The sequence below is a fragment of the Gorilla gorilla genome, chromosome 6 (assembly GCF_029281585.2).
Source record: "Gorilla gorilla gorilla isolate KB3781 chromosome 6, NHGRI_mGorGor1-v2.1_pri, whole genome shotgun sequence".
NCBI lineage: Eukaryota > Metazoa > Chordata > Mammalia > Primates > Hominidae > Gorilla > Gorilla gorilla.
The window spans coordinates 58,313,883-58,336,975 of NC_073230.2; the positions used below are offsets into that span (position 1 = coordinate 58,313,883).

The window sequence follows — 23,093 nt, forward strand, 5'->3', positions numbered from 1 at the left end:
GCTGTGTTCCACCTACTTGTCTTTTGCTCTGAGGCTGTACATCCTGGGCTAAAATTCGAGACTACTTCCAGTGTTTACAGTGAAAACCAAGTCAATAACAGCTTGAACAAAAGTGACCCTGATTTTGGCTCATTTACACCAAAAAACAGCTCTCATTCTTCAGCTTCTAATCCATAAGAAGTGATCCCAGTGGGTTCTATGTGCGTCTTTTTGTTTGTATTTGTATTTGTAAAACGTATGTTGCTTTGCGTGCATGCACTCTTGGTTTGCATACTGTCAGATACAGCACAGGCCACTGTGTCAGCAAGGCAATGTGAAGACTATCCACTGTGGAATGAAGAAAATAAGTTTTTGGTGGTAAGAAAAATGAGGAAAAAACGGGGATGTGAGTGTTTGGGTATAGTGAGATCAAATGAAAATATAAGTTTCATAGCTATCAAATAAACAAATCAGTAAGTAGATGATCATTAAGATTATGGAGTTTAAAATAAGCTGACCTGGTTTAAATCCTTAGATATGAGGCTTATGGCTTTAACTAGTGATTTCTTGTGAGCGCTGTTATGGACCAAATTATGTCCCCCTTCCTCCGCATTCATATGTTGAAGTTCCACCTCCCAGGACCTCAGAATGTGACTGACTGTATTTGAAGATAAGGCCTTTAAGAGGTGATTTAGTAAAATGAGGTCATATGGTGGGGACTTTGAAAGGCCAATAAAAACCTGGCACCCCAATTCACTCTGCCAAAAGGAAAAATTAAGCTTAAAGCTAAGTCATGCAAGGAGTTGCCTTTCCTTTTGTTCCTAAGTAGAGAGCTACAGCTAAAAGGTTAAATATCTCCACCGGTAACTACTCTAAGTTCATCTTATCTGTTGTAAAGTGCTATTTTACTGAGTGGGAGATGAATACATAATTGACTATTCCCCTGCCTGCTCCTTTTCTCTTGCAACACATGGATTACCACACCCTCCCTCGTTCCCTCCAGACAACTTTAATAGTTTAAGTAGGAAAAATAACATTTTTGAAAACAAGCAAATGAAAAATTTTAAATATATAAGGTCTGCCTCTGCCTGGGTCTGTTACTTCTATATGTTCAGATGTGTCATGTGGAAATAATATTTTGCTACCAATTATATGAAAGAGTTCTAATTAATTGGCCTAAAGAAAAGTAAGTTTTTATCAGACTAATAGAAACTAGCTCAGAGGCTTTTCAGTTCATATAGTTTTAGTAATCTTTGGTAAGATTAATTTGGTAAAGTTAGTCTCAAAACTCTCCGCAGTAATTTGAACACTTAAAGTCATATTATATTAAATTAAGTAATCCTTGATTTTTCAGGGAGAATTAGGGTTAGTAGTGTATCGTAGGATGTGTTTTTGGTAAAGTTTATAAAACACACGAGGATGTGTTTTTTGCTTAAGAAAATGTATTTTTCTAGTTTAGAGGACCTTTCTACTGGTGTTGAGATAAAAACCACTGTTTCTATTTAATCTTTTTTTTGGTAAACTGATGAGTCTGTATTGATATATCATGGCTAGAGTTCTGAAGTAAAAGCTATAGGATCTTTATTTGCATAACTGTTTATGTGTGCTTAGGTGTGTTTATGTATACGTACATGCATTTTGTTATGTGTTGTGGCCACAAGGTACCAAATTGGCTTAAAAATAAAGGAGTACTCATAAATTTAGTAAATAATCCAAATGCTTTTCAAGTTCACATGACTTGAGTTAACTTTTAATAAATAAGCTGGCTTTAAAATTATTGGCCAAATAAAATTAGAAAGTCTTAAGAACTGTCAACACATATTATTGTTTAGATTTATTGGTCAACTAGTTTTATATTTATGTTTGCTAAATATTATAAGGTGTCAATATTTGGAATGAGGGTTATAAAGCCATAAATGCAGCCCAAAAGAGAATTATCTTTGTGTAACTTTTGGTAAGTAAGGCATTTAATATTGTTGGTTTAATAGCAAACAGTTAATACTGAATTATTTGGCAAAAAGAAAAAACAAATACATTTATTTAACCTTAAGTTTTTTACATAGGTAAACACCTGAAATTTGCAGGCTATAAAATTGGTTAGCAGGGAAATAACTTTAAATGATGACCATCAGTTTTTATAAGTAATCTATTAAAAAATTAATTAGATAAATATAATAGAATAAATGCTTGTTAAAAAAACGACATATAATTTAGAATCTAAAGTAACATTAAACAAAATAATAGATATTGCTTAAATGTCTGGGTCATTTCCAATTTAAAAAAATAGGAAAATGTTTTTCTGAAAGACAATGTTTTCTTATTGAAAAGAAACAATTTTTGTCTAATTCAAAGATTACTTAAAGGTCGTTTCTAAAACAAGGTAAAAGGAAACAGTAAATAAAAGAGATGCAAAAAATGTTATAAATATTAAGTGGTATTTTTGGTAAGAAAGATTAAAAGGAAAACAATTTTACATGACAAAAATGTTGTGTGATATATTTTTTGTCCTAAAATAAAATCACTGGTTATTTAAAAAAGAGGATGTTTGGGATAAAACAGAAACTCCAAGTATTCAGTAAATGGTTTGTGTAAGTCATAATAAGGTTTATAAAGAGAGAATTTATGAAAAAATATTTATGTGATCAAGTTGGCCATAATTAAAAGAAAATTATTTATAATAGTCTTTCTAGAAATTGGGCTTTGATATTAAAAATACACTAATAAACTAAAAAATTTGTTAGAACAACTAAATTTTCTTAAGGTACTGGTTTATTCTTAATAAAATTACGAGACATTTTAATTTTCATAAACCAAAATTTCAACTTTAATTTCATCTCGCTGTTTTCAGCTTTCTCTCCCCTTCAAGAGGGCCTGAGATAGTAACTCTTTCAACTTTTTATCAGCTCCTTTAACTTTTTCCCCTCTGGTTCTGACTGATGTTGTGGCCTGATTAAAAAATATATCTTATCTTAAAGATCTAAACTGAATGGTTTTCTTTGTTTGCTTGTTTGTTTGTTTGTTTTTGAGATGGAATCTTGCTCTGTCACCCAGGCTGGAGTGCAGTGGTACCATCTCAGCTCACTGCAGCCTCTGCCTCCTGGGTTCCAGCAATTCTCGTGCCTCAGCCTCCAGGATAACTGGGATTACAGACACGTGCCACCACACCCGGCTAATTTTTGTATTTGTAGTAGAGATAAGGTCTCACCATGTTGGCCAGGCTGGTCTCGAAGTCCTGACCTCAAGCAATCCTCCCACCTCGGCCTCCCAAAGTGCTGTGATTACAGGCATGAGCCACCACACACAGCCTAAAGCAAATGCTTTCTTCCCATATTATTCTCTAAATTCTTCTATGAAATAGAAAACTCACTTATAACACAGGATGCACTCTTCCTGTGTCTAACTAATTAAAGTCCTACGAAAACTGAGATTAAAAAAATTAAGGTTATTATATCCATATAACTTTCTGTATTGCTTCTAAAGTCATTGTACTGTTACAGGACTTTGACTCCTGGGTCTAAAAAAGATACCAAGTCCAGCTAAATCTTAAACACCGACAGCAGTTAAAAGCCTCATCTTCAGACCCAGGAGAAGATGACAATCAAAATAAACTGTGTTCAAGAGACACAGGGCCAGAAATTAAAACTATTCAACCCCTCTAGGCCCAGGGACTATCAGAGTATCACAGAAGAGGTGGACACATAAGATTGGAAGAGCTAATATTGACAGATAAAATTAGTTTAGTTTCTCTATAAATTAAACACTAATATCAAAGGTACACTGATGCAAGACCAGCATCTGTGTCCCTATGCCAGATTAACAAGGTTTTCTTGGGACATTAACCCATTCTTTAATTAAAAAATTATAAAAGGTTATAAAATGATTTATGGAAATTATATATTTTGGTCAAGATGATTAAAATTTAATAGATTTGTTTATAAAATTTGAGAGACAGATTTAATTGGCCTCATACTGTCTTTATTAGAGTTTATTGTTTAGAAAAGTAAGTCTCTTCTCTCAAAGAATAAAGGTTGTGAAATCTTTGAGTTATCGCTTTGGCTAAATGAATGACTGATTTTACAATGACCTCTGTGTGATCCTGTTCTGTCATTGGTTATTTTACCAAGGCTTTGATTGGAATGATATTTTCAGATTGCCTTGAGAAAATAAGGGTGACCTACAGAGCTAGTAAAAGCCTCTTAGAAAAACTGGCCCCATACCTTGTCCTTTACAGGGTCCTGACCTGTGGTACGTAAAAAATGCCACTGTCTAACAGGGCTAGGAACCTCAAGTTCTCTTGGGACCTTGAAAATAGAAAAATTCAACCAATTCATACAGGTATCTATAGGCACAGAAAAATCCTTGACTGGGACTGAGGCTTTTAAAAAGGTCTAAATCAGCCGGGCACGGTGGCCCATGCCTGTAATTTCAGCACTTTGGGAGGCTGAGGTGGGTGGATCATGAGGTCAGGAGATCGAGATCATCCTGGCTAACATGGTGAAACTCCATCTCTACTAAAAATACAAAAAATTAGGCAGGCGTGGTGGCACGCTCCTGTAGTCCCAGCTACTCAGGAGGCTGAGGCAGGAGACTCGCTTGAACCCAGGAGGTGGAGGTTGCAGTGAGCCGAGATCATGCCACTGAGCCGAGATCATGCCACTGCACTCCAGCCTGGACAACAGAGCAAGACAACAACAACAAAGCAACAACAACAACAACAAAAGCTCTAAATCTTAGATTCTTTATGAAAAGGTTCCAACAAAACCAATTTAAAAACAACAACAACAACAACAAAAAGAGCGAGAGAGCAAACCTATATGGCAAATGATTATTCTTGCTGCACTTTATCCAAATAATCAAGCCAATCATAATAGAACTAAAACTTATTTTACAAATAAATTGGCCCTATTATAATCTTGTATTTAATACAATTGGGGAACTGGAAAGAGAAAAATTATGTTTCAAAATAAACTATAGTACATCTGTAATTAGAGTCTAGCCTTGCCTAATGTTTGTCTGTTTTTATTATTTTCTACAATTTGGGCTAAATTCTAAAATTTTTCCTGGCTACAGTTCTCCAAAATAATGTTGTCAGTTTTTTTTCCTTCTTTCTTTTCCTTTTTAATCATGATTTGAAATCACTAAATATTAAGCTATGCTTCTCTTAAAGCCCTGTAAACTGAAGCTAGACAACGTCAACTTTGGAAGAAAATAACAGGAACCTATTTATATACGTAAATCACTTTCATACCTGCCTACTGACATAGGGACTTCAGAGTAATACGGTTTATGTCAGTTTTCCAGGATTGTTCTCCCTTTATTTTTGTTTGTTTGTTTGTTTGTTTCACTCTCTCTCTTCCTCCACCTATTTTTTTCCTTCATGGGTCATGAGACTTTACAACCTGCTAAAAATGAGCTTTCCTAACCACGTGGGACCTGTCTAGAAATAAACTGTCTTAGTCACAAGAGGCCAGACAAAACCCCAAGACTAGAGACACATTTTCTTCTAAAATGCATTTTCTGAAGACTTTTTTTAAAAGGGGAGGGGAAGAAATGTGAACGGAAAATAAAAACTCGGTGCCTCAATTTACTATGCCAAAGGAAAAAAAATAAGCTGGACGCTTTCATGCAAGAAGATACCCTTCCTTTTGTTCCTAAGCAGAAAGCTACAGATAAAAGGTTAAATATCTCTACGGGTAGCTACTCTATGCTCACCTTATCTTATATAAAGAGCTGATTTACTGGGCGTGAAGACAAATATATCATTGACTATTCCTCTACCTGCTCCTTTTCTCTCACAACACGTGGATTCAGTAATGTGACCATACCCTCCCTCTTTCCCCTCCGGCTTGCCTTCCCCTTTAAATACTGCCGGCCTCAAAATCATCTTTGGAGATAGGCACAAACCACACCCTGTTTCTGTGATTCCATGTTTATTCTTCCAGGAATGTCCCTAACCTTAGCAAAATAAAACATCTGAATTGATTGAGACCTGTCTCAGATACTTTTTGGTTAACAGGCCCTAATCCAATGTGACTGGTGTCCTTATAAGAAGAGGAAATTTGGACACAGGTAAACAGAAGGAAGACCATGTGAGGACAGGGAGAAGACAGCCATCTGCAAGCCCAGGAGAGAAGCCTCAGAAGAAACCAGCCTGCTGATGGCTTTATCTCAGACCTCTGGCCTCTAGGACTGAGATAAATCATCTCTTGTTTAAGCCACTTGTCCATGGCACTTTGTTAAGCCAGCCCTAGCCAACTAATGCAGGCACAGTGCCCCCAAACAGTAAAGATCAGCAATTTCTGTGTTAAAACACAAATCTTTCAAAAATCAGATTTCATCTATCAACATTCATGCCATTTTTATAGTGTCATGGGACAAAACCTTGGGTTTTGGAGAGATCTGATTTTTCCAGGTACACAGCATCTCACCAAATTCTTTGACTCTTGTTCTGTCGAGAACGCACCGGCTCAGGAGAGAAAGAGCACATTCTCTATTGTAATTTAAAAACATATTTTGTAGCCTTTCAAGCCCATAGGAAGGTATGAGGTTCCTCAAGTATTGCAACCACCCTGCCCCACCACTGTCGCCCACTCCAGAGGATGGGAACTAACCCCATCACCCTTCTCTTGTGGCAGACTTCCAGACACCGCAGGCCTCTCTTGTGTCTTAGGGCTTACGTTTAATTCCTTCTACAAGGAATTAAACTCTGTCCTCTCTCCCTTTTCCAAATGGCCTGGCCTCATCCCTGTGTGTCCTGTGTCTCTTCCCTACATCACCTCCACTTTGTGAAATTTCCCCTTACAGGCTGGTGGCTGAACTGAACCCCGAGTGCCGGGGAAGAGTTGTCCGGGAGAGATGAGCGCACAGCCGCCAACTTGCTGGCATCAGCTCTGCAGCGTCTGCGGCAGCCTCGGGGCATCAGCTCTGCAGCAGGCACTCCACGTCCCGAAAGGCTCAACTCCTTCTCACCACCGCACTGACTAAGCAGGTTTTCTTCAGCCTTAACATACGCACTAGCTGTCTGGACCTGAGGGCAGGACGCCGCATTCATTACACTCCTTCTTATCGTGTGTCAATATTTGCCTCCAAGATTAGGGACCCAAAATATTTCTGGTCCCTGACCGCTTCAGTTTCCTCATCTGTAAAGAGAGCGTGGCAATGTCTGTGTCCCTCAACACAGGGCTGTCGTGGGGGTCCAGAGAGCTACGAGAGGTTAGGGACTTAGAAAGGAGCCTGGATGTACCTATCCGCAGTCACTAAACAGCCTTGCTGATATCACTGTTCTATCCAGGCATTGAGGACAGCCTCAGGGCACACGAGAACCCCTCCTCCGGACAGCCCATCAGCCCTCGCCCTGCTCAAGGGTGGTTCTAGGGCTTCCTTTGTGGAAGGCATCTGAGGACGCCTGCCCCTTGCAAAACAAAAGCATGTGGGGAGTGCCACTTGTTCCCGCCAGAGCCTGTGGACGCTCTGCCTGGTCCCTCCGAACTCCAGCTCCCTTAGAGGATTTTCCCCACTGACCAAAAACCTCAGCAGAGCGGATTTACATTTCAATCAAAATTACCCCTCGAATAAAGGGACCTCTGGCACACGGTGCAAACTGTCCTCACTGTGTTCCACCTTGGGTGAAACAGAAAAACACAACCACAAGAATACAAAAGAATACTCACATTCATAACAGCCATGTCTTTCATAAATACTCATTTCAGACAAAATTAAGTCTGAAATGCCCACATACCAACTGGTTTTAAAATTATATAGCAGAAGTTTGGGGAAAAAGACTGACAAAAAATAATTTGATTTGTATACAAGTAAAGGACTAGAAATGTGGTTAGCCTTAAAAAAAAAAAAAACAGGAAAAGGTCAAACGGATATTTTGGTAACCTTGAGAGCTGACATTAGTTGTTTTGTATAAAAGCTGCTTTCCTCATGCTTAGGAGGAAAGTGAAAAGTTATTCACTTAATTACATACTGAACAATTTTGCAAAGCCTTCTGAAAATTTGGGAAATTTTGCAGTTTTGCATACTGTACAAAATTCATGCAAATCCTCCTGGCCCTATGATCAATCAATCAACTTCTTACTTTAAAACTTTAGAGAAACTAGTTTCTAGTGTCCCTGTATCACTGCCCATCATCATTATTTCTTTAAACATTGTGTAGGTGGTGTAATATCACCCACTTTAATGCTTTAGTTCTTTTTCTTATTCTAAATATCACCAAGGTATTATCATGCTGTTATTAAGAATTTCTGGCCAGGCACGGTGGCTTATGCCTGTAATCCCAGCATTTTGGGAGGCTGAGGAGGGCGGATCATGAGGTCAGGAGATCGAGACCATCCTGCCTAACACGGTGAAACCTCGTCTCTACTAAAAATACAAAAAATTAGCCGGGCGTGGTAGGCGCCTGTTGTCCCAGCTACTCGGGAGGCTGAGGCACGAGAATGGCATGAACCCGGGAAGCGGAGCTTGCAGTCAGCCAAGATTGCACCACTGCACTCCAGCCTGCGCGACAGAATGAGACACTGTCTCAAAAAAAAGAAAGAAAGAAAGAAAAGATTTTGAGCCAAGATCGCACCACTGCACTCCAACCTGGGCGACAGAGTGAGACACTGTCTCGAAAAAAAAAAAGAAAGGAAGAAAAGAATTTCCAGGGAAATTCTTAGGAAACATGGTTACTATTATTTTTCCTTCGCGAATACTTTTTTTTTTTTTTTTTTTGAGACAGAGTCTTGTCGCCAAGGCTGGATTGCAGTGGCATGATCTCGGCTCACTGCAACCTCTGCCTCCCAGGTTCAAGCGATTCTCCTGCCTCAGCCTCCTGAGTAGCTGGGATTACAGGCATGCACTACCACACCCAGCTAATTTTTTGTATTTTTAGTAGACACGGGATTTTACCATGTTGGCCAGGCTGGTCTCGAACTCCGGACCTCAGGTGATCCATCCGCCTCGGCCTCCCAAAGGGCTGGGATTACAGGTGTGAGCCACCGTGCCCGGCCTTAGCAAATACTTTTAAGCATTTGGACTCAGATTGCTTAAACTTAGCATTAGACTAAGACTGGTTACAAATCTAAGAATGAAAACACAGAAGCTACTGAATTAGAAGTGTGTACTTGCATTTGTTTTCTGTTAATGCTGGATAAATCAAATGAAAAATTGTCCTTTTTAGGCTTCTCATTTCTTATGCCAGTATGTTGCAATGATATTCCCTAGATAAAAGTTTCCAGTGAGGCTAAGAATTAGCAATAATTCCATCAAGGGTTCAGAAATGGCAGCAAGCAGTGAGCTAAGTGACTATTGCACCCCTTTGGCTCTGGCATCTTCCCTGCCAGCTTCTTTCACTGTCACCTCGGACAGGCAACTGACATCTGTGAGCAGGGAAACTTACCACATGGCAGAGCAGTCAAAATTCACCAATAGCCATTTGTGGGGATTAAAGTTGAATGAATCTGCAAACTGCCAAAGAACAAGAGTAAGAAAAAGAAAACATTTTCTTTATAAATGTTTAATTATAAAGAAGACCCCATACATGATAATAAAAGCTTATGGCACAACTAATCCACAGTGGTAGAGGCCAGGTAGGGTTGCCCAGGGGAGTAGTAACTTGTAGTGGGTAGGGGAGTCTTCTGGAGTGCTGGAATTGTTCTACTCTTGATCTGGGTGGTAAGTACATGGGGGTGGGTATATGTATTTAGAGTTGATTTGTATGTTTTGCTATATCTAGATTATACCCTCATAAAATGGAACAAGAATTTTAAAATTAAAAGTTTATATTCCCAAATGAAAAGCATTTTCAAATTTACATAATCTAATGTGACATAAAATGTATCCATATTATATTTTAAATTACTGGAATATTTGGAAAAATCAGAATTGTCCTTCACAAGTACAACGTACAGGAATTGTACTGATTTGGCCTGTGAAATACTTCATGCTTGAAGTTCCTTCCACTTGCTGAGCTAGCAAAGTTCTCAGACTACACGTGTCATGATAAACAGTGGGAAAGAGGAAATTTTATTATTAATCTACAGTAGGTAGGGATAAACCCAGTTTTCATTTAATTGATGGGTTCTTTTGCCAGCATTGCCGTAACATATCAACAATTCTCCTCATTTACCTAAATGTTTCTCTCTCTCTTTTTTTTTTTTTTGCCCAGGCTGGACATGAACACAGCTCACTGCAGCCTCAACCTCCCAAGCTCAAGTGATCCTCCTGCCTTAGCTTCCTAAGTAGCTGGGACTACAGGCGTGTGCCACCACACACAGCTAATTTTTAAAATTTTGTTTCTAGAGACAGGGTATCTCATTACGTTGCCCAGACTGATCTCGAACTCTTGGGCTTAAGCCATCCTCTTGCCTCAGCCTCCCAAAGTACTGGGATTACAGGTGTGAGCCACTGCACCCCGACTAGCGCCTTTATTTTTAAAGTTCAGTGTATTCCTAACAGCTACAGGCTCCCGTAGCTGGAAGATCCTGGGTAACAACTGTGAACAACCGGCTCTGGCTGCATGCATCAGTGTTAGGGGCTACCTTATTTTCAAGGAGAAAATAAGAGATTTCAACCACCAAGAGTGGCAGAGGAGGACACTCTGCATTTTCCCTGAGCTGTCATAAATGGTGCTTTCTTTTTCAAATGCATGTCCTGGCTTTTCAAATGCATATCCTGGTTTATCACCTGACTGGTGAACAGGAACAGGGTCCACCTTAATGGCCAGGGATTTGGCCATGCGGCTAGATTCATAATTGATACCGAAATAAAGGTGGCTGTTGCAGTGAGGCGCCAGTCTGGCCGACTCTCCTACTGGGAAACTTTTCAGTCTTCCCAAGGCCCTAGGGCACCTCCTGTCTACTTGGTTTCAGGGATGTGCACCGAGGAGGCAGCAGAAGCTTGAGGGACCTGGGGGGCGTCCTGGGAGGCATTTGGTTGGTGGATGACAACTTTCCACTGCTCTGGAGACCCAGGTTCATTTCCTTCTAGGTTTTAATAAAAGTAATTTTGAGAAAAGGACAGGAAATTACAGCAAGTTTCATTTGTTGATAAAAGGAGACAAAAGGTTAAAGAGGAGCTCTGTTTGCTAGGAGTCTTATGAGTTCCCTCCTATGGGGCTGATCTGTTTAAACTTCTCTCATTACCCAGCAGTGATATTTTCCTCCTGCCGACCGGAGAGAAAGGCTCTTATCTCCAAGGGCAGGGCCACAACAGGATATTGCAGCCTCCTTATCTGCCTCACTGGGACGCACAGCCCTCAGCTGGGCATGGAAAGAGAGTCGGGAGCAATAATGCAAGAAAAATGGCAGTGACTCATTGTACAGCATGAAATCCTGTCTGTTGCTGATAGGATCTGGCTGGAAAGCCCATTGCCGTGGTGGTCTGACAATGAGGCACCCTTCTATGAAAGATGAAACCTCAAGTTGTCAGTTCATGGGGAAAAGAAGAGCAGTGGTAGGAAAAGATCACGAACCCTAAACCTGATACCCAGAGTTAGAAAAGAGCATCAAGCTCAGGCCAGCCGTGGGGAGGGCACATAAATCCCAGAGGACTGCTTAGCCCTTCCTCCCTTGAAACTGTCCCAGGACAGATATTTCAAATAATGGAGATTATCTCCATCATGCCATGCATTTATATGATACAGAGATTTACTCTTCGTTTCCCAGCACCAAACACGCACCAAACTAGCTACCGGCAATGAACTATATCAGCTGGGTACTGGCATCACATTATGAGAACTTCTCATACACTATACCCTCTCCCCAGTGCGTACATAGGTCTTTGGAAGCTCCATTTACCCCCAAGGGTCCATCATGTAAGTCCTAGGTTGTATTAAGTACTCAACAAGTAATTATTGAATGAATGAGTGAATGATTGTGATGCAGACATAAACCAGAATACTACTTCATTGATTAGTAGTAAGAGGATTATTCTTTCCAAAGATGGGGCCATTTGTATTCTATACCTCTGGTACCCTCTTTTCTGGTATTACAGCATTATGAGAATTCAAAGTTGTAATTAGAATAGTGATTAGCAAACCTGACATGCAAGCAGAGGAAGCTGTCAAGGGAAAGTTTTTCTAAGACATAGTAGAAAATCACAAAAGCACCTAATGCAATTTCAGTATTTACTGTCTGCCAGGCACTGTTTTTAAGCCCTTAAAACATGATTAACTCATCTACCCCTGGCGACAATCCCACACCGGATGTATTCTTATGAAATCTATTGTATGGAGGATATGGAGGATATCTAACTCGCCCAAGGGCACACAGCTAGTCTTAAGGATAAATCTAGGATTCAAACCAAGGAGTCTAATGCAGAGGACTCTGCCCTTCATCCGTCATCACACATGGGTGAGGTCTCACGACACCTCCTGCCCCTTGGCAGAAAGCATTTCTTTTTTGGCCAGTGCCACAGCTCCCCTGCTTTGCTACCTCCTTCTCTTGGACACACTGCCAAAGACTGCCTCTCAGGACCCTCTATGGCATTCAAAGCTGAGTTCTTGGGGAGAAGAGACTTCCTACCCTATGAGCCACCACCAACAATGAAATCCCACTTGAGTCTGAAATAACACACCACAGTATATCAATAAGGTCATTTTTTTGTGTTAAGTCTGTACCAATTTACATTCTGTTGCTTTTTGGAGAAGCGGAGTGTTGGTCAATAATTTTGATTGCTACTTCTCAAAAGAAGCAGGCATTTCACTTAGCATTAAAGATCATGCTTTACAATTTCCAGAAGACTGCCTAGGGGCATTTAAATGCATTGGTAGCTTCTCGTTCAATATTGGTTAAAGTGAATATCACGTTCAGATGTTCATGACTGTCATATTGAACCAGATTGTATGGAATTGCGGGTTGGTATTTTAAATTACTCTTTTGAGTTTAAGTTCATTAAGATTTTATTTTGTTCCTACTTTCCCACAGTTTTATAAGCTAACATCTATTCTTTCTGTTTGGGATTTGTGTAGATTGAAATGGAACTGTAAGTGTCAGGAGTATTTCAGGAGGACAGGCTATATGGCTGGGGAAGGCTCTCAGCCCCTATTCTGAGGAAGTGGGAATTGGTTCAAACATAATTGGCTGAAACGAACCTCAATAGCAAGAGATTGGATGTCAGCTCCTCATGAAGGGAGAGTTCAATAACAGAGCACTGTGAAAACAGCCTTAGGGAGAGCGAAGGGTGCACCTACCTCCACTCCATTCAGAAGGTGCCGGAACTCAGGGCAGATGAATGCACTGCCTGCGTAGGCCGCATCAACGTGCAGCCACATGTCTTCCTTGTTGCCTAAAGTTCAGAATCAACTTGTGAGTCCCCAGATGGATGCCTCACCACGGAGCCTGCCAGCTGACCTCGCCCTGTCTGAGCACCTTCTTGCGTAGAGCATGCCAACAGTATTTGCTGAACTAATGGCTGAATCCCCAAAAGGCCCCCTCATTCAAAGGCTCTAAAGCTGAGGGCAGTGTGTGTGCTGCTGGCCCCAGACACACACCAGGGAAAATGGAAGCCGCTGCACCACTTGGTTTTCTCTCCTGACCCTGGCGGCTAAGTGTAACTCCAAGGGACCATCGTGTGACAGCCTCATGTTACTCACCTGCATTTCTCTCCAGTGACACCACTCTTTCCACCCACCTGGAATTCCCTTCCTGGTTCCCTTTGCTAATCCATTCTCAAGTCCTCCCCCAAACATCATCCAAGGGGAGGTCTGCACACAGTCCACGCTGACCTCTACCTGCCCCACTCCATCCCCACCACCAGGTGAAGTTCTTTACTTTACACCATCTTAGACCATCCCCTGCTTTCTTCATGAACAGGGTTCTGTTTTCCAACCATGCATAGCAGCCTTCTGGGCAGGGGCTGCCTCATTCAGGAGCTGGGAGAGCCACAGATGTAGCATGCTCCCTCAATTTTGACAGATCTGGGCTCAACTCCCGCTTCCAGTTGCTCCCCAGCCAAGGGGCCCTATCTACTTCTCCAAGCCTCACTCTCCTCCCAGGAAGATGGAGATGAAATAGTACCCATAGGCCCAAGGGATGAGCGAGGGAATATTTACAATGTGCCTGCCAGGACCCCAGCACTGAGTAGGGGAGAAATAAATGTGGCTTCCATGGTTGCTGCCTCTCAGCCCTAGGCACCCAGGAGAGTAAGAGTTGAAGGGTGAAGGACCACAGAGAGGGCGCGAGCCACCCTCACCTCACAGGGTGGATACCAGTGTCAGGGTACCGTGGGGTAGGTGTCAGGGTCAGCATCTGCATTTGTAGGGATCCATGGATTCACCGTTCACTCACCATCCACGGTGCTCATTGTGCAATGAGGCGTGAGACTCTCAGGGGCACTGATTAGTCACAGTTCCAATCAAGAGGGCTCCACCGTGCTGACCTCATTACCACTGGAAGGCCCCACCTCCAATACCATCACCTTAGGTTAGAATTTCAGCAAATGGACTTTGCGGGGGACACAAACGTTCAGACTACAGCAAGCTTCAAATTTACACCTATTTTATGATGTGATCTGAGGTTTTTCTCAACCTTACCGCTGATCTGAGCTACAGGGATGGACATCCCATGATTACTGAGTGACTCCTCAGGGAGAAACTCTGTAAATCCTAAGGCCTTGTGCTCTTCCTGGCTCACTGCTGCATCCATCTGGAGTTATGCAAGCACCAGGTGAGACTGATTCTGGGAGAGGTGATGAGCCCCTAAGCCTCGGTTCAGGTCCACACTGCTCTGTGACCTTTGGCCTCCCATGCCCTGGGGTGGATATCCGTGTCCGCAGGACACACTTGACCTTGATCCAACTGAGGGCTTTCATCCTGATGATTAAACTGAGTCAAAGCTTTGAAATGCCTTACGTCTTTTATCAGCTTTGTGGAGGACTGTGTTCTCTCTAAGCTTGCAGTTGGCCTACAACTCCTGCAGAAGGGAACTTACAGACCCCTAAGGGAAGTGGACTCTGGAGGGCTTCTCTGGTTTCCATGGGGATGCATGGAGCTGTGGGCATGCCTCTGCATTCTGCATCTCATATGTGATCCGCTAACAGCACACACTGCATAGCACGGCCCATCTAGGAACCAGGCAGACACAGAGACCCTCGGCCAGAGCTCGAGAAGTTGCATGCACCAGGGGCACACCTAGCCCTGAGGCAAGGCTGCCTCAGTGGGGAGGGATGGGACAGCCTCGCACCCCTCCAGCTTCCTGCTGTCAGTGACTCTTTCCTTCTGAGACTTCCCGGGAACTTGCGGCAGGCCTGACTGCCCCTCCAGCTGCACGTCCCCTCTCAGTTATGCTGGCACCTCAGGATGCAGCTTTGGCTGCCTGCCCTGTGCTATTCCCTTCCTCACTCCTTGAGATGGCCTCCCCAACTCAGCCCATACCCTTGTCCTCAATTTCCCCACTTCCCCACCGGCAACCTAACTGACTTCAACTATCCACTTTTTGTATTCCATCTTCTTCCCAGTAAAACCTGCCAGACAACTGATCCATCCAAGCAGACCAATCTGAATACCCTCACTGGCAAATCATTTCAAATGCAATAAAAAGAAAATGTCTTTCCTAAGGCAGCAATTGGAAGAAAACCATCTTCTGATTTGTTTTCTTTGTCAAATGATGGAGGGTGAATAACTTAGCTGAATTATGTTAGATTATTCTAATCATATATAGAATAAGGTCAGCTCAGGATCTCAGAACAGTCCCGCTTGGAGTTGGAGAATGCTAAATATCTGGTGATAGGAAAATGGTAGCAGGAGAGGGAAAGTAGGTAAAAAGGTGCTGACTTAATTGTTAAGGTACCACCAACAGTTAGTAATATACCACCATCAATAAAAATGGAAATGTTGGCTGGACACAGTGGCTTATGCCTGTAATTCCATCCCAATGGGAGGCTGAGGCGGGCATATCATCTGAGGTCAGGAGTCTGAGACCAGCCTGGCCAATATGGTGAAACCCCATCTCTAATAAAAATACAAAAATTAGCCAGGCATGATGGCGTGTGCCTGTGATCCCAGCTACTCAGAAAGCTCAGGCAGGAGAATCACTTGAACCCAGGAGGCAGATGTTGCAGTAAGCTGAGATTGTGCCACTCCAGCCTGGGCCACAGAGCAAGACTCCAACTCAAAAAAAAAGAAAAAAAAAGGAATTGTCAAAACTGACCTCCCCTATGCATTCTGCCAATGGATGAAAGGGTTTTGGCATTCACCCATGTCAGCTCCTTCTGCACAACCCCAAAAGCAACCTCAGTGTTTCAAACCAAACAAATCATAAATCAAGCTCTGTCCACAGCCTCCAGCCTCTACAAGGAAGAGGGGGCCCCAGACAGCAGGAAGGCCTGAGCTGGATCCATCCAGGGGACTGTGACTGGCAGGTGACACACGCTGGCTGTCATCTCCATGGTCCAGCGGGCAGCCCACACTGGGCCCAGGGGACAGCAGGCCATGTGGGCTCTATCCAGCCAAAGACCTCGGCCCTTTAAATCCGATAGCCCTGGGGAATTACATCAGCCAGCTACTGGCCAGGACATTCAGTTCTTAGCCTGACATCTGAGTCAGAGGACTCCAAGTTGCTTGGCTGAGCTGATGAAGGTTTGCAGCTGATGAGGCCAATGCTGTGGCTGCAGTCCTGAGTCAGCCAGTTCTATCCCTTCTCCCCAGCCCGGGGCTGTGCACGACTACTTCCCGCCAGTTGTTCTTACAGCTGTGTGCCACAGAGCATAAACGGTGGAGCATAAACCCTGTGAGAGCGGGTAAGTCTATGCCACCCACCTCCCAGTAGTTCCCAGCACTGCATTCCTTGCTGTGCAGCAATGCACTCCACCTTTGGGATGGTGCATTTTCCCTGCATTAATTCATCCTCTGAATAATCGTGTGGGGAAATATTGTTATTTTATGAGCACAAGTGGGGTTTTTCTCTTCACTTTACAGACAGCATAAATGAAGCTCAGAATGTAAGATTCAGGGGTGGATCCTGGGCTGGACCCTAGCTTCCTTGTCACCAATTCCATGTCTAGCTCACACAAAGGCACCTGCACCTTGAGCACCGGCCTTCCCCAGCTGCTGACCCCAAGAAGGGAGGCCAACGCCCAGGAGAGGAGGGTCCACTCCTCTGAGTATGGACTATGGGTGACTCTTGGGTTAGGAGAGGTGAGAACTGTGCTTGGCTTGTGTAGACTAAGGATGAAGCCAATTCCCTGGTAGCTGTTGTGGGATCTGGCACAGGCCACAGGTATGTGATCTGAAGGCCCCACTTGGGCAGCTCCACTCACAGCCAAGCGGTCAGAACATTCCCATCCCAGAGGGACAGAGAAAGGGTGAGCCCCCTGAGCCAGTGTCCCTGCCCTACGAGGGTTCTTCTGTCCACAGAAGCAGCTTCAAGGCCTGCTGAGTTCCCAGAGCTACATGTCAAAGGTGAAACTCTAGAAACAGAGCTGCTCATTCACATTCATCTTTTGAAAACACAGCATCCTAGTCTCAATGAGAAAACCTAGGATCTCTGAATGAGGAAGGGAGGAGGTGAGAGTGACCAGGAAAACATCTGAAGCACAGATTATTCCCTGGTGAAATCCAGTTTCATTGTGTTGATTTGCTAAACTACCTTCAGCAATTTTCTTAACTGCATTCAGTAATTCCAAAAAAAGGTGAAAAAGGGATATACCAAAGAATTAAATTCAAGCATGGACAATTCTCATATCAGGTGTATGCACGACCCACATATGAAGGTGGTTACTCTAAGATTTTGAAGAGTTTATTCTCCTCAACAGGGCCAACATAACCTGAAATTTTACATAACTTTTATATTGCTTGGATTTTTTTTTCTTACAAATAGTGTGTTGGTAGAACTAAGCTCAGTTCTTTTCCAATTAGCCCAGATTCTGAGTTTGTGGAGTTCAAGCTAATGAGGTTTGTGTTATTGCAAATACGAGAAGAGCTGGGCAAACCATCACAATATGAAGTTAACGACAAGAAAGAGAGATCAACGAGGAAGGTTTGCTAAATTCCCCTTGTACAGAGAACATTTTCCAAAAAGAAAATGGAATCGGATACTTACAGATAGGACCGACTTCTAAGAGATTGTCAAAGGAGCAGCATGTTGTGGTCCCCAGGGTGGCAACCATCTAGAGGGTAAAAAGCAGACAACCTTTTATTCCCCAGGTGCCAGTCACCGCTGTAACCTCCACACAAGCAACTGCTGCCCCATGGTCCAACCCGGGGCCATGAGCCGAGATCCCAATGAATGTCTGCTACATGGAAACGTAAGCCCATGGATGCACATTGAATCTTTGGGTGAAAGCATCACCACAGGTTAAGAGAAACAGATTTGCAGACAGAAAACTAAGCTCTGAGGTTAGAAAACAGGAAGTTGCAAAATATTTTCCAGGGTGCCTTGGGGCAGACATGAAGCAATCTACCATCTGGACAATGATACCTATATTCTACTTTATTAAATATACATATACTATATTCTACTTTATTAAATATACATATATATGTATATGTGTATATTTTTGTTAAATTTTAATTAATGTTCTATGTAACATTAGTGTAACTATGTTCTTATATTCCATATATACATTTTAATTTAATTATAATCTAATTAAATTTATAATTAAGTTATAATTAAAATACACACGTGTATATATTTTATTTTCTATATATATATGTGTGTGTATATATATACATATATAGAGAATGTAAGAACATAGTTACTACTATGGAGCAGAAGCCTGGGATTTTTTCCTAGTTTGGGGGGTGTGTGTGTGTCTGTGTGTGTGTGCACATGTGTGTGTGCATACACACATGTGCAATGCACAGAGCAGAGCAAGCGCAGTAGAGATGAGTCTCCCTCCAGCAGGGCCCAGACTGCCCAAGGCACTCATGGAATGCTTCTTTCAGAACAGACTTTGGCATCAGTTAAGAGCCACACTAGGATTTTGAGCAAGAGTATCATTTACCAGCTTTAACCCGCTGCCTTTCTCTTTCTGAATGATACTGTTCCCAAAGATTAATTAAACCCTCAGGAGGTCATGAGAAAACACTGCTGACATTGAAAATAATTTTAAAAGGGATGTTCTGAGAAAGCATTGAGTGCTGTCAGTCACACAACCCAGAAAATACGGGCTAGGAGTCACTGCGGCCTCTCCCGAGCTCTGAGGACCTTGTGGTGCCACGATCGCACTGGCACAGCCTGATTGTGTTGTCCCCACGCACATGTCTGTCTCTCCCTCCAGACCCATGATGCTCCCAAAACCAGGGACCCTGTCTCATTGTTTTGTGTTGGGCTGAGCATTTGCACTTTGCTGGACATTGCATAGATGATGAAACCTATTGCTGAATTGAAACAGCTCTCTCCAAAGGATCAAAACGCACATTATGTTTACAAAACCAAAGGGCCTAATTGATTTATGGATGTCATGCAGTCTAGATAATGAAATTTCTTTGCAGATGCGACAAGAGTGTGGAATAGAATTAAATTTGTGTGACCTTTATTGAGCCCCCTGTAAAGTCTTAGCAATGCCATGTGTCCTGAGGATAAAGATAGAGAGGTCAGAAACTCGAATGTGAGAAGCCCAGTTGGAGAACTTTCTGGCTCCATTTCACCTATGACTGCCTCGCATTTCACCTGGAAACCAACTTTTCCTCTTAGAGAGAGACAAAGTGTTCATGCCCAGGTAGCACAGAGTCAGCCTGCGGAAGGTTCGTCTCACCAGCCTTGCCCTGCTCCTCTCACAGGTGGCTGGGCTGGACAAGGTACATCTCAGACAGAGCGATGCCTGCTCAGGGACCAGAGTTTTCCATGCCAAACCCCGGGGCGTGGGCCCAAAACAGGTCCTGGCTGGACTCTGGAAGGGCTCTCTGTGTCACTGAGTTATGCCCAAGGGAGTCAGTCCCCCAAGGGGCTACCCTCAGGCGCAGGAGGGGCAGTCTGTTTAAATGTAGGCTTTCTTCTTGTTCAGGATGGTGAGCCCAACAAGTCAGGAGATGACTGCCATTAAAAACAGCTTGTTCCTCACAGTCCCCAAGGGGAGGGGGACATGGGGAAGCACCAGGGTCAGCTGGGCAGCAGAGGGGTGGGGGAAAAACAGCGGCAAGGGCCTGTCTTGTGGTTTCCACAGGAAGAACCAGGCAGGGCAAGGGTGAGCAGGATTAGGATCGGCTGGTTTGAATAATTTCAGTGGGCTCTGGGGTCGCATTTGGTCTGCTCCAGGTCACATTTGGAGCAGGGGCTGTCCCTAGATGTCTGGTACCTAGCCCTTGAGTGGTCAGGGCAGGAGGATAGTAGCCCAGAGTGTGAGAGCCCCACAGAGGAGATGCTGGGGTAGGAGCTCTGTACTGATGATTTTGCATTTGAAAGGTAAATTTGCTTTTTTCTTATAAATTTGTTTGAGTTCCACACACCGGGGCCTGTCGTGGGGTGGCAGGAGTGGGGAGGGATAGCATTAGGAGATACACCTAATGTAAATGACGAGTTAATGGGTGCAGCACACCAACCTGGCACATGTGTACCTATGTACAAACCTGCACGTTGTGCACATGTACCCTAGAACTTATAATAAAAAAGAAAAGAAAAGAAAAGAAAGGTGAACTTGCAAGTGAGTCCTTTAAGAGCTCTAGGAACCCCCTCTCCCTGAGAAGGGCAGTCCCTCCAGGGTCAGCAAGACCCAAAGGTGTCACAGCATCAGAAGCACAGATAGTAAAAAGGCACAGTGAATACAGATAGTTAAACCACGTATGTGGGGCACAGAGCCCTGGGCTGGAGGCCCAACTCCATGTCACATTGGCACCTGGCTGGGCTTTATTTTTCTTACCTACGAAGCAACGTATTGCACTTACAGACCTGCCCAGTCTATCAGGTGCCAACGGGCTAACATTTTGCATACCTCAATGTTTCTCCTGGTGCTGTCAGCATCCTTTCTTAACCTCTGGATGTCCCCTCCTCATGTCAAGCATCAAGAATTCTCCCCATTTGTTTCATTTTGGCAAGATAAGTCATTTAGTGGGAATTGAAGTCAGTGTGTTGTTTTTCTCTGCTATTTGCAATTTCATCTTGACATATAATTGAATGTTAAAGCACTTTGTCTTTAACATTCACCTGGCTACTCAGTTTGTAGAGCATGAGAGTCTTAGAATGCCTTATCTTTGTCCTTAAGAGAATAGCGAAAAAGCAAAGAATGACTTAACAATATTAATATTGCTTGAAACTTATTTTCTCAACTCCCAGAGTCATATCTTAGAAATGACATATCTCTAGTTTAGCAATTCCTTCTGTTTCATCTGACTTTCTTCAGTTAAACACTAAACTAAATGCAATACCTTTTTTTTTTTTTTTGAGATGGAGTTTCACTCTTTTTGTCAAGGCTGGAGTGCAGTGGTGCGATCTCAGCTCACTGCAACCTCCACCTCCTGGGTTCAAGTGATTCTCCTGCCTCAGTCTCCCGAGTAGCTGGGATTACAGGCACCACATCCAGCTAATTTTTTGTATTTTTAGTAGAGATGGGGTTTCACCATGTTGGCTAGGCTGGTCTCTAACTTCTGACCTCAGGTGATTCACCCACCTCGGTCTCCCAAAGTGTTGGGATTACTGGTGAGAGCCACCATGCCCAGCCAATAACTTCTATTATTAAAATTAATATATTAAATGTGCCCTTATTAAAATTATTTTCTCTCTATTAATGTGTGCATAGAAGAGCATCTAGAGTGATGTTCACCAAACAGTAATACTGCATTTCTCTTCAGATTTTGGTTAACATAAACCTTTATTCTTAGATTCTTATGTAATTACTGATTTTTTTTGTTCTGAGTATGAAACATCTTTGCAGAAACAATAAAACCCGGCCTTGTCCTGGCAGTGGCCTAGGTTGAGAATAGGGGCGATGTTCTTTGCGGCTAACCCTGCGGCAGGCCTAATGCTGACAGCCTTTCCTATATGATATTTAATTGCCACCACCTTATGAGTTAGATATGCTCGTGATTCCCACTTTACAGTTGACTTATGTGAGGCTCCAAGAGGTGGGTAATTGTCCCAGGACACCCAGATAGGCAGGAGCAGACCAAATGTGACCCCAGGCTTGGTTAGCTCTTGTTGTCCTGCCACACGCTGGGCAAACAGGACCCCTGGGACACCAGCCCCTGAACATCAGTTAACGAGCTCAGCACCTGGGCCATGCCAGAGGCCCCTCCAACAAACCCAAGCACTTTGCTGTGGTAAGGAGGAGGCCTGGGGGCTGCAAGGACAGTGTTCTAAGTGGCTTGTCTACGTGGGGCTGAGCTACAAGTCAGCCTGTCCTAATTCTCAGAAGCCACTTTAAAGCCAACACCTGCTCCGCTCCAGGCTCTGATTACTCCGGCTCAGCATTGCTCAATGACGCTAACCTGATTCCAGGCGCTCTGCAGAGGCATAATCACATTTGTGCAGGGGGAAGGAGGGGTAGGGGACAGTGCAGGCCTCCATCTCAAAGAGCCCGCAGTCTTCCTGCAGTGGCAGAGCCCAGCACAACCTTCTCTTCTGCATCCTTGCCCCTTTGACTAGCCCGCCGTGCTCACGTAAGTGCCTCGCAGGCATCGCCGTCTGTGGCCCGACCTTATCAAGCTGGCTCATTAGGGAAGCAAGCTCTCCTGAGATACAAGGGGAAACTTTATTACAAGCCCCAAGCCTGTTCATGGAAGGGCAATGATTCAGCTTTTCTGGTTCAAACCCTGCCAAATGTGCCCCTTGCCCTCAGCAGCAAGTCTTCAATTTTAAGGGATCTACAGCCCCTTTGAGAATATAATGAAGACCATGTGGCTACATCCCAGAAGGACGCATATAGTCATTATGCACATGCCCAGTTATAACCACAAGGGCACAGCTGGGCAGTGAGACAAGGCTCAGGCTCCAACCCCTCTCCTATGAGGGCCCGGACTCTCTCCAGCTTTACAATCCTTTGGCTGCCAGTTAAAGACAACAAACAAGGTGCATTTCCTGGAATGTCCTATGCTTTTCTAATCTCTGTACGCTGCAGCCCTCTTCCCTCCAACAAGAAAGGCACCATGCCCAGAAGCACCTGCCTGGATATCCCCTGACACAGCTCCTGTGTTCTCTCTCAGCAACAGGCTTTCCAAATCCCCCTCTAGGAAGTTTATTTGCGCCCTCTACCCATGT

The 23,093-nt window shown here is 43.4% G+C and overlaps 1 protein-coding gene across 3 annotated transcripts in view; it reads right to left on the minus strand.

Annotated features, from left to right (window-relative positions):
• DDC (dopa decarboxylase) overlaps positions 1 to 23,093 on the minus strand; it is a 104,904-nt gene that overhangs the window by 25,425 nt on the left and 56,386 nt on the right. For 2 of the 3 annotated variants that reach the window (XM_004045448.4, XM_004045449.4), the window contains exons 7-9: positions 18,003 to 18,069; positions 13,157 to 13,251; positions 9,365 to 9,432 (exon numbers count right to left, since the gene is read on the minus strand). In XM_004045448.4, the coding sequence (XP_004045496.1) occupies positions 9,365 to 9,432; positions 13,157 to 13,251; positions 18,003 to 18,069 (230 nt within the window). Of the gene's footprint in view, positions 1 to 6,641; positions 7,007 to 9,364; positions 9,433 to 13,156; positions 13,252 to 18,002; positions 18,070 to 23,093 lie in introns of those variants that run through there. The other variant, XM_004045454.2, reaches the window with a different exon arrangement.